This window comes from Alligator mississippiensis, chromosome 2 (genome assembly GCF_030867095.1).
Source record: "Alligator mississippiensis isolate rAllMis1 chromosome 2, rAllMis1, whole genome shotgun sequence".
NCBI lineage: Eukaryota > Metazoa > Chordata > Crocodylia > Alligatoridae > Alligator > Alligator mississippiensis.
Window position 1 is genome coordinate 58,641,719 of NC_081825.1, and position 12,420 is coordinate 58,654,138.

The window sequence follows — 12,420 nt, forward strand, 5'->3', positions numbered from 1 at the left end:
GTGCTGCTGCTGCCCACCTCAAGCACAGCCCTGGCCCAATAACCCCCCCCCACCCCCCAAACATGCTGGGAAGAGCCCAGCACAGCCCTAGCCTGCAGCTGCAGTCCACCCTGCCACAGCCCATGCAGATCTGGGGCACCCACCCACCCATGCCCTTCTGGGGTGTGCGCAGCTGCGGGAGCCGCCCCTCTCCCCAAGCAGCACCTGCCCTTGCCTGAGCCCCACTGCCTTCCTCACCACAGGGGCCTTGATCTGTCCCCTTACACCCCTTCCCTCCTCACTCCCCTTCCACCACAACAGACTTACCAGCTGCACGCAGCTCTCCAAGCTGCTGGGCTGTGCTCCAAGCTGCCTACATGTTGCGCTGTGGCTGCATGCATACACAGGCATTTATCAGCCCAATTATTGGCCACATCAGGCCAATTTCTGATACAGTCAATTTTCTTTATATCAGTGGCAATCCGATATCAGACTGATGTATAGGTGCACCTCTAGATCAGGGCAGCTAATCTGCATACAATGAGTACTTAAATTCAGTATTTTGTATGACATATGCTCTCCTAACTATCCTTCATTCATCCATCTGCCACCTGGGAGTAGAAATACGATTATGACAAACTCATGCATTCCCCCAAATTAAACACTGCTTACAGTTTCTTTCCAATTAAAACAACAAATCCATATACCATTTGAATCAATACATTACTCCCTTATTTCCTTTACACATGCTTTTGGTTTACATAATTTCCCATTAAAAAGCAGTCACTACGATATGTTTTATTTAAACATATTAACTACAGAAAAAAAACAAAATTAATTCTCATAAAAAATGCTGTGATGAGCTCCAGTAAAATCTAAATATTTATGTAAAAAGTAGGTCAGAGAAGATTATAATTAGCCCAGTTACTAAGTACTACAGTGTTACATGTAACACTTATAGCATACAGATGACACAAGCTAAAGAGAAAACTGCTCACAAATATGGTAAATGTGAATATATCTGTGTATGTCCTTAGACCAACATGGCTACAACCTACACCCCTGTAATACTGGTCATAATGCATTTGTGCTAGGGTACTCCTATGTAAAACAGGAACCAATGGATTCAAGCTTACAGGAACCAATAGATTTAAGCTATCAGTAATAAGATGAGATATGAATAACTACTGTTAAGCTAGTTTCCACAGTAACCTAAATCATTCTGTTCTATTTTGGTGCTGGAAGTGATCAAAGACATACAGACTTGAAGAATTTAAACTTTAGATACTTACCTTTGAAAAACATCTCTCTTTCTTAAGAATTTTATCAAATGAGTAATCTCACTGTAAATATGTACATATAAAATTAGAAGCATTGTAAGATTATTTAACATTATGTAAAAAATGTTAATTAGAGAACATATGTTTTCAAGGTTATACTGAATGAGAGAATGTCTTGAAAAATCATTTCCTTTAGCCAAAATAAGCCTGTCTCCAAACACATGGTGCATATATAAAACTTATTACTTTTCAGAAGACTGAAGTTCAAACCACAAATTCCAGAAATGCATATTAAAAATACTATTAGGCTTGAAAGCTCCAAATTAAATTAAAGTTCCAATGAAAAGCATTTGAGAACCTGTAATTTTGTTATGTTATGTACAAGTGTTTTGGAGGAGGACAATGGTTTGGGTACAAAATACTTGGAATGTAGGTTTCTGCCAAGATTTTTCTGTTTGATAATGCAACCACCCAAGGCTCTTGCTTTTGAAGAGACTGGCTCCATGTAGCTAAATATGACTCAGTTCTGTGATACCGAAGAGCTGAAATTAACTGTAACAAAAAGCTGCATACACTCTTTTGTGTCTATAAACTAGTCCTGGTTAAATTGTAGAAGTTTCTTTTCCTCCACAATAGTGCAAACAATTTTTCACTCATCTATTTCAGGTGATTTTCAAGTACTCAGAATCTCATATAAGCAAAATGTCACTGCCCCACAAATATTCTGCAGATCTTAAATTCACTCCCAGCTCAAAAAATTCTGTGATGGATAAGTTCTGTCCATTCTAAAAGTCATGAGAAATTACCAGGGTACCTGTCCTTGGCAATTTTGGTAGGCAGAGAAAACACAAGAAAAGAGAGAGCCAAATACAAAGTCTCCCTCTCCCTGTCAGGAAGATACAATATGTTGTGAGATGGTGACTAATGCAACTGGGATATCCACTCTGGCACCACCTCAGTTCTGTTACAAGGCCAGTCGAACGTTGGGCTACCATATGTCTAGGGCAGTCTGCCCTCATTTTTCTGCCATGTCTTGCTGTTACATTAATTGTTGTAAAGTATGGGAGGCTGCTCATTACATGCCCCAATGCCTAGGGAATGACACACGGCTCCTATTTCCCCTACACCGTGTCCCATACCTCACAGATGGCACATTGCCTCACACTATGACCCATGCTCCAAAGTCTCACATATGACTCTCACTCTGCACTGGAGCTTGCAGTCTTTGTGCCCTCATACAAGGCTCCAAACTCATGCTTCCTTACTGGGGCTCATTCACTCCCACCCCTTCGCTGGGGTTACTCCTCTGCCCTCTCATTGGGGCACCAACTCGCAACCCCTCCCTGGGGCTAACTCCTTGTACTGCTTGTGGAGCTGGCCTATACAGAGAACTTCAGGTTGCCCTTGCAGCCCTACTCTGTGTGCCCCCAGTGCAGCCCTTTAGGTTACCCCCTGCAACCCTACTCTGCACCAATACTGCACAACCCTTCAGGCTGCCATTGAGGCCTTACTCTATGTGGCCCATTTTCTCACTACGCTCCCCTCACAGGGGCCAACACTCTACCCTCTCACTGGGGCCAACTCCTTGCCCCCTCCTTGGGGCCTCGGGGTCTTACAGCCCACGGGCTCAGGTGTCCAAAGATATGCCTGACTCCACTGCTTCCCTACTACCCACTAAGTTGTGGGGGCTGGGGCTATAAGGTGCCCCTTACATGCCTTTCACTGGGGAGGCAACTGGCATGGCACTTCCTAGGGAACACCCCACCATGGGTGGACCTACCATGCTATCCTACCCCAGCAACATGTAGTTTTCGGTTATGCCCCAGGACCAGGAGCCTCCTACCATCCCCATAGTTCCTTAAGGAACCTCTAAGGATGTTCTGAGTAGCTGCTCAGCTGGGTGGTGTTCTTCCAGCTGCAAACAGCAGACTGCTGGCTCAGCCCTGAGGGCCTGAGTTAAAATGGAGGCTGCTCAGCCTTCTCCTCCAATCACATGGCCCTTCTGTGGTCATTTGAGTGCCTCATCAGAGCTGGCCTGCACCTGCCAGCTGCCCTGTTGCCTGCTCTAAGCCCTTAGAGTGGCAGGCACCAAAGGTGATCTGCCACAAGGTTACAGTGTGCCTTCATGGAAAGCTATTTTGATTTGACTGAATTATAAGGATTTAAAAGACATTTTTCATGCAGACGCCCTAGTTTGGCTAATGTTAGGATGCTTTTACACTCATGATCACCCAGCATTCTCTTGGTACTCTAGAAATGACCTTTGCAACATGTAGATGAATTTGAATTTTTAAAAGTTCAAATTATGAAACACATAGAGCTGTATTACATAAACATACAAACACATATAGATACATATTTATTAAAATAATTAACCCTTCATTTTCCTGAGCATCAGTTTTGTACATTTATTGGAAAGGCAGAAATTCTGGGCAACTAGGTTCTTCTTGGGTTGTTGGTTGTAGCTGTGTTGGTTTAAAGACACAGACAGGCAAGAGTCTCCCACTGTCTGTCTAAGGACACAGGCAGAGTCTCTCATTGCCTGAAGAAGGATGTTTGCACCCGAAAGCTTGCAAATAACTTTTTCCAACTATTTAGTTGGTTTAATAAAAGATATCACACCTACCCAAAGAATCTTGTCTGCCTAGGTTGTTCTTGTAAAGATGTTTGTGTCAGTGATAGACAAATGTATGTAGCATTGATTGTTAAACTGTGGGCAGGAAAAGCCTTTATATTTGAACTTGGAATGGTGACTTTACCTTCATGAACATGCTGAATCCAGTTTTTAGGAGATCGGTGAGGCCTGCAGACATGTGTTCAATATCAACAGGATCAGGTCGATCGGAATTAAATATCTCCTCCACTACCTGCTTCAGTAGCGGCTTGTAAGTGGCCTGCAAAAATACAGTTATTCTTAGTGCACTGTTTCCATTAATGTGGGGAGGAAGCTTTTGTCCCAGAAAGGAAACTAATTAGAGACTTCTTCAAATAAGACCAAAGTAACATCTTAAAATAAGACCAAAGATACACTTATGTACACTTGTATTCATACATATGTATATCTACATCTATCTGTTCTATTTTTTATTTTTAACACATTTTTAAGAAAGGTCTACAAAGTCTAAATAAAAGTCTGTTTATAGCAGAAAAAGTAAACAGACCTAGTATATAGCTGAAACAATACATTTATTTTGTGATAGTCCACATTCTGTTTGTGTTCCATGAATAAAGGGAGGGAAGAAAGAAAACATGAAGGTTTTGGGAAGAAAAGGTAAACTGATGGCCAAAGTGCTATGCCACTTGTATCAAAGGAGAGTGCATGTAGGAGCTTAGGGTGCAGACAGAAGTGCAGCTCCTTGCTGTAACTGAGAATGCTGTAACTGAGGAAGCCCTCTGAGTTGTGATAATCACCTGGACCAAACAGAAGTTCACTGTTGGTTCCAGGGGGAGGGGAACTGACTGCCAGCCTGCAGTCAGTTTCTCCTAGCAAAGGCCCCTCCTCCCTCCCAGCCTGCACTGTTTTCAGAATGGAGGTGAAGAGAAAGGGAGCAGAGGGAGCTCATTCTAGGGGTTCCCCAGCTGGGGCTGGAGGGTGGGGTGGGTGGACTGGAACTCCTCCCATCTCAGGGGGGTTCCATTCCACTCATCCCACCCTCTAGCAGAGGCATAAAAAAACCCAGAACAAACTCCCTTGCTCCCTTTCCCCCCTCCCGATCTGAAAACAGCAGCAGGCTGGGAGGTAGCCCAGACAGAGGTTACTGAAGATGCTGTTTTGAAATGCCTTCATCTGAACCCTCATGCAATGAGAGTTCATATTTTTGTAGTATCGGGTGCTTTTAAAGGGCTTTGCAACTGTGCACTTCTGCTTGGTCATGTCTGTAGAATGCTTTCAGGGGCCAGATCAGGCAAAAATTGACATTTCTGTCTGTGCCCTTAGATTTCCTGCAAATCCCAGACTCTTAGGGTATTGCAGAGAGGGCACAGCAAGGTGGCCATCTCCTGTAGCTCTTTTCAAATCCAGATGCCATCATTCCAGAGAGAAGCATGATTTTGTTGATAATTAAGCTAGAAATAAGTTCTGCCTTGTTTATTTTAGCACACTAATGTCCACGATGTAATGACAGCTAGAGAAGGGCAGATCATATTATGGGTGGATAACAAGCAGGGCTGTCCCAGGGGAGGGTGGGGCTGGGTGCGAATTGGGGCAACTGACCATCAGCGCCTTCTTCGCATCCAGGGTGTGTAGAATCAGGGTGGGGCCCCACATGGGCTGATTTGCCCCAGGCCCCATGCTCTGCTCGGGTTGGCTCTGATAACAAGTCCTAGTTTTAGCTCAGACAGAGCTATAAGAAGAGAAATGAATCTCTAAACTTTGTCTTAGGAGGCGGGCACTCCTGCTGCCTAACTCAACAGGAGAAGCAGGGTCATGGATAGGCAATCTGGAGCCTTAAATGCATTGTGACATGCAGCCTCCTGTGTTTCTGCTCTCCAGGTCTGGCTGGGCAAGTGGGGAGATCACATCGCCCCTTGTCCTGTGCCATTAAGGGTGGGACAAAGGGTGATGTTTGTTTCACCCAATGAAATTAATCAGCTGTGTCACAATACAATGTGGCACAGCTGATTCACTTGGCGAAGTCTGCTTCTTGCCAAAGATGGGAAGTGATCCACAGGGAGAGAAGTAGGCAACAGCATAACTAAAGGGAGTTAGGCATGGGAGAGTGATCAGGGCACTAAGGCACAACTTAGGCCCACTGCTCTCCCAGCTGCTGCATTGCCACAGGCTGTGGCCTAGCTGTGGCCACTGTCCCATGCATTGCTGCTACCCAGGGTGCAAAACTGCTCAGTTACACCTATGGCAGTAGGTTCACATTTGGACTTCTGATAAGCTGTTGGCTTGGATACTGTCCACACAATGCTCTGCAATTGTGTCCTCAGCCATTCTGTGGTATTGTGTCCAATTCTCCCCTTAATCACATCAGAATAGGTAAGAGGAGGGTTTTTTTTGTGTTACGGACTGGTGTGAACTGGTAAAAGACTTGAGCCAGCAAACTCTTTTCATAGTATTCAAAACAGCAACCAGGTGATAATTTTTAGCATCCATCAACCTGGGTGAATTTGAATGGGTGATCAAGAACTGAAAGATTTCCACTACAAAGCACTTGAACCATACAGCCATTAAAAAAAAAAAGGCTTTTAACGTTACTAAAGATATTAGGGACCCTGAGGGACAAACCCTTTTTACTGAAATCCTAACTGACTTGGTATTTGCTTTAGGATTTTCATACTTCTGGCAAAGGCTTAAAACATTAAAATAAATAACTGTAGTAGTTTCATGAATGAGTGCAATGATCTTAGAAAATTAGCTCATTTCAAATTTAATATATTGTATTCCCTTACTGTGCTACTCCAGGGGTGTCACATCTCTAATTTTCTTACAAGGCTAATGGGTGATTTCAGTCATGCTGTGTAAAGGATGAATGAAAGAGGTATTGTTTATGACAAATATAGAAACAGAAAGGAAATAAAAATCTAACTGTTCAACTATACAACTCGGAAAATGAAATTTTCTACAGTAATCATGGTAATAAAAAGAGAAAATTTCTGTCCAATACAATGGAATACATACAATTACATGAAAGCAGAATTATACAACTCTAGCCCTCCCCACAGCATATGTGCATACATTTTAATTAAACCAACAAAGCAAAATACAACAGACATTAGCTGCAATTTCTTTGTGTTGTAGAACACTCCCAAACTTGTGTCAAAGCTAGACACGCAATAAACTTATATCTGAAACACTATTCACGAAGTTGAAGTTTTGTGGTATAAAATCTGTTTAATATCCACATAATGCCCCAGATGAAGAACAGAAAAAAGACCCTTAAAATGAAATATTTGGAGCAGAGATCAAAAGCAATGTCAGGCAAAGAACCTACTGCATGAAATTTAAGGATAATAGGATCTGACTATAGTCATGACGACATTCATAGGCCATAGGTTTTAAAAAGAGATTTCTTGTTTCGGGTGACTAACTACCCAGGCTCTGAAAATCAGGCCCCTTCAGCATGTCTCATGTTGGCCTCCCAAAAAACTGAGAAACATGAAGTCACTTGACAGTTTGCCAACAATTTTACAATACTTTTCAAATCTTAATGTACATTGCTATATTAAAATTGCATTAACAAAATCTCTAAATGCCTACCCTAATTACCAACCTGGATATTTTAAAACGTTGCTTTTTTAAAAAATTACAATAGCAGCCAAACATAAAGCCTGATTGTGGAATTTTGTGGCATGTGACTATGAGATTAACTGATTGGCTTACTTTAGCATAAACATGAATTTCTTTTATAATGGACATTCATAATTGTAAAAGTCTTTGTAAAAGTTTCCTAGAAACTGTTGAGATCAGTATATTACTGCTCAGAAACATACCCATGCTAACAAAATTTTAAAGAAATATGGTTCAAACATCAGAGCAGAGTCACAGTTTGGTGAGCCCGGACATTGGTGACTTTGTATATGGACAGATGCTCAATTCCATGCTGCAAATTTCACGGAAAATTTTAAATGCTGAAATTTGCAGTCCTGCAAAAACTTGGAAAAGTGTGTGTCTGGGGGTGGGGGATGGAGACACACAAGTATTCTAGTCTTCTGTCTGGAGAGCAACAGGCTACCTCAAAGGCGAGCTCTCCTGCCAGGGAGCTGCTCTTTCAATCCTATGACAGACAGACAGTCTGCCTCTTCCTCTCACCCCCTGCACACCTCCCAATCTCCCTTCCTGTACACAGCTCCAGGTCTGGAGCAAGGGAGTAGGAGGCAATGCATCTGTCTGGTGGAGATGGTCATCTATGGGAGAATGGCCCCCCTCTGTGCACCTCTCTGGGTCACCCAGACGTGGTACTTGGGTTGGAAGCAGAGGTAGCTGTGTGGAAATACCCCTCGTCTGTGTGCAGACCGGGGAACCTGAGAGATGCAACATACTTAAGTAGCCCTCCAGCTCTTGCCACTTGTCATGTGAGGGAACCATTTTTTTGTCTCACCCCAGCTCCCTACAGTGGGTGGGCTCCTCACTGACAGACAAGGGGAGGAGCCTTCAATGAGCTGCGTAGCCCTTAAGAGCACTCACTGGTTACAGCAGCGGTCCACAACCTTTCTGGACTCAAGGCACCCTTCCATAATTGTTGTGAATTGAGTGGCACCCAATTTAAAAAATGAACTGATATATTCCAGTACTTCCCTCCTTGCAGAGGGGCTGGGTAGTGGGGGTAGATAATCAAGAAGGCAATGACAAGCCTGAGCCTTCACTTATCTGATCATCTCCTCAAACCTTTTTTATCTCCTCAGACCCTGTACACCCTTCAAAGTTTCTGGTGGCACCCCAAGGTACTGTGGCACCCTGGTTGAGAATCACTGGGTTCTGAATCAGCTCCTATGAATGGTTCCTCAAGCTACATTCCCCTCCCAAAATGGAACCATTTTCCCATTTTAAAAGGAGAGGGACCTGGGTCCCTGCCCCTCGTACTCTTGTAGCAGCAGTTGTGGTTTTGCATTAAGATCTGTCTGACAAATGATCTGGACAGAGGAACTTGTATCCATCTGTAGAGGGTTTCCAGGAGAAGACAGAGCTGGATCGTTTGTCCCCCAGCCATTCCACATGATCTCTTCCCATCTCCCTCCTGCAGGATGCTGGCTACCTTCAACATTTCCAGCTGCAAAAGGCTAATAAACCTCTAACTGCCACACAAGACATTCCAAAACTTGGCCCCAGTTAAAAGCAAGCTATACCTAAAAGTGCACCCTATCTTGCCAGAAACATTTTAGGACTTTCCATTCCATTCCCAATGACTTGCACAGGACAGCTAATAAAAATATTTCTGATTTTATGCATTTTTAGAAATCATATTGGTCATAAATGTCAGAGGACACTTCATTAACTTTCCAGTAATATTTTGTAATGCTTGAGTTTCCATTTCTGCTTAATTGTATTATAGAAACTGCATCCTTTTGCTGGGCTGCAGCAAAGTCTGAAGTTTGGGAGAATTCTTTCCGGACAAAGATCAGGGTCAAACTTAAATAGTCTTTTAAAAACTGATTACAACATGATCTTCCCCTATGGCAACTGCCCATTTCTAACTAAAACAGATATGCACTTTGGAAAATAAACAGCTGTGGTCCTGATGACCCAAACCAGGAAAGAAAATTACATTCGTTTCAGTAAACAGAAACTGTATTAGCAGCCAGTTCTGCAGAGGGAGAATGGCCTCTTGCCATTGTGAAAATGAGACAGAAGGTAGATTGAAACCAAGCCCTTGGTATACATAAAGGCATGTTGTTTCAATATGTAATGATGGATCCCAGCCCGGTAGATTTGAGTTAGCTCAACCATGTACATGGAACATATACAATATTGCAACACTGCTGTCTGAATCCTGAGGTCTTTACTCATGAAAATTCCCATCAACCTCAATGGGGATTTGTCTGAGGCAGGACTGCAGATTTCGGGAAACTCCTGGTAATTAAATCATTTCTGAAACCTCTTGTAAAAATATTCCATAGGGCAGAAAAATAAGTTTTGTATACCTACATGAGTAAAATGCACCTTATTTGGAAAGGTATGCTTCTGACTGTGCTGAACAACATACTAGAGATGAGGGGAAAAATATCTACTTGCCTGGTGGATGTTGCTTCCTGGGATATGTACAGAATTAAACTGTTTCATATGCATTCGAGCTCTTGATACATCCCAGAGGGACTTAAAGATACTGTCCACTGCAGCCATGGCTTTCTCAAATGTCAGGGTCTGAGCTGAATCGCAGCCTGAAATAATACAGAAATGCAGGGCTGTGTGAGCAAAGGTCTTTCAACTGTTTTGATAATGAGTTGTGAGAAAAGGATGGTAAGGAGGAAATTTTTAATTAGTTTAATATTTTTAGACTTTAGAAACCAACATGTACATACAGCATGCTCTTGGCATGGAACAGTAAGCAGCCATGAATCCTCTCAGAGAGCAAATAAAGGCAAAAATGCACAATAAATACACTTTGAATCATAAAATAATTTAACTGAAATACTGTGAATTTGGGGCTCTGCAGCAGGCAGAAAAAGTGCATATGTCAGCAGTTTTGAAAGGTATAAATCTGCCCTAAAAGCACCTCCTTCATTTTCCAGCATGGCGTAACACATCCTTGAAAGGAAGTCCACTCCTGTCTCAGGACCTAAACACTTTCCTGCAATCCCGTGACCGGGAATGCCTTTCTTACCTGAGCTAGAAAACTTTGTGGCAAACACTATGAACTAAGAATGCCAAGGAGAAACTGGAAGGTGCAGTGTTTTTTAAACAGCAATACATTCCACAAGATGCAGAATTACTATATATTGCTGGAATTCGTTTGCCCAAAGAAGCTCCACTAAGGTGCAAAGCTTGAATTACACTGAGGTCTTTCTTTTTAATCTACACTTCTCTGGATCTCCACCAGCAGGAGGCTTAAATGATTTCCACAGGCTATATACAATATTCGTGACTTGCTAAAGAAGGAGTCTAGTCTTTGGCTCTAATCACTCCATCATATAGGTTGTACTGCTAAGATGACTGGAAACAGGGTTTTCTGAACAAAAAGTCACTCTGCCCAAGAACTGATCACAATAAAGAATTACAGTAAAAGCTGTGTTAACTGGCATTTTACTAACTGGAATATTCTATTAACTGAAATTTCCAATATCCCCCAATACAAATCCTCACTTTACCAACCAGAATCTTTGCTGAGTCTATCTGGCATGCGTATGCGCATCAAGTATTTGCACTACAAATATGGCACTGTCTTCCTTACAATGCTCAGATAACCGGAATTTGTAGATAATCAGCACCCCCTTATGCCACTCATGCCAGATAACAAAGCTTTTACTGTACTACATAATTTTTTTTTATATTACCAGTTCACTTGTGCTTCCAAATACCTGCATAACCTTATTTCTGCCTTTGCTTCTGCTCTCCTTTCCTACCACTGCCATCTTCCAACAGTAATGGATGAAGACAGTATAATAGGCCTCATTCCCAACAATACCCAGTACATTGTCTTTTTGTACAATGTGATCCACAAATGCCAAACCTTTTGTCTGAATAGGCTTTCACTGGTGTAACTAGGGCTCTGTGTGGGTATAAAGGCCTGCGTATAAGAGTCAGATTGAAGGAACAAGCCCTTAGACTGGAAATTCGTTAGGACCGTGTCTTGCAACTGTGCCTAAAAACACTAAATCAGGTTTAGAAATATTCTTCCCCACAACTGGAGATGTAGCCAACCTTTCTATAGAGCAATAACAGACCAGAAAAAAACAAAATTCTGCAGATTCACAGAGATGTTCTATTAATAAATCAGCTTGCATGAGACAGATGTGCATAGACAAGAAAAACATTTTGGCCATCCATCTTGTAATTGGAAGGTGTTCCCAGTTCCTGTTCATTAACAAATTAGGGCCTACAGCCTTCATCCCAAGGACAGTTACATACCCATAACTTTACTTAAGAAATCCTATGAAATTAATGGGACTGCTCACACGGATATGGTTGTGTGTATGCATGTAGAGAAATGGGGCTTAGCAGATTATAAAATGAAATCAATCATATACAATTTGTGTTGAATATACAACACAAATAAAGAAAACACCTCAATACTTTCAATCTACTATCTGGTAGCTATGGCAAATTTAGGCATTAACAGCAGCGAGTACAATAAATTAATTTAAGATTTTAAATGGTCAATAGCTTTTGAGTCAATCTTCCCTGGAAGTAAAATAAAGGTACTAATACTTTGAAAGAGCTACTTGATCCTTATCTAGCAATGTGGAGATTGTATAGGCTAACTAGTTAATATTTATAAAATGCTCTAGAGATGAAAAGCATGTTGCAAGAGCTAAGTAACATTTTACATTACCAGATGGCCCTTCTTCACTGTCTTCAGTCACATAAGAGCTGAGCTTTCTCTTTGTATGTACACATCAGATGGAAGATTTGTTCCTGTTTGCATAAAGAATTATTTTTCTTTTTGCTTTTTTCAACACGTTATTGGAAGAAAGCCACTGCTGTTGGCCAGAGTGAGCCTTGCTTTGTTAAGCAAATTCAGGTGAGGTAAAATCACATCAATGAGAGTTGGATGTCTTT

The 12,420-nt window shown here is 42.0% G+C and overlaps 1 protein-coding gene across 1 annotated transcript in view; it reads right to left on the bottom strand.

Annotated features, from left to right (window-relative positions):
- Positions 1 to 12,420, bottom strand: part of SCFD2 (sec1 family domain containing 2) — a 422,902-nt gene that overhangs the window by 10,689 nt on the left and 399,793 nt on the right. The window contains exons 6-7 of the mRNA XM_014594977.3: positions 9,937 to 10,082; positions 4,019 to 4,153 (exon numbers count right to left, since the gene is read on the bottom strand). Of these exons, the coding sequence (XP_014450463.1) occupies positions 4,019 to 4,153; positions 9,937 to 10,082 (281 nt within the window). The remainder of the gene's footprint in view (positions 1 to 4,018; positions 4,154 to 9,936; positions 10,083 to 12,420) is intronic.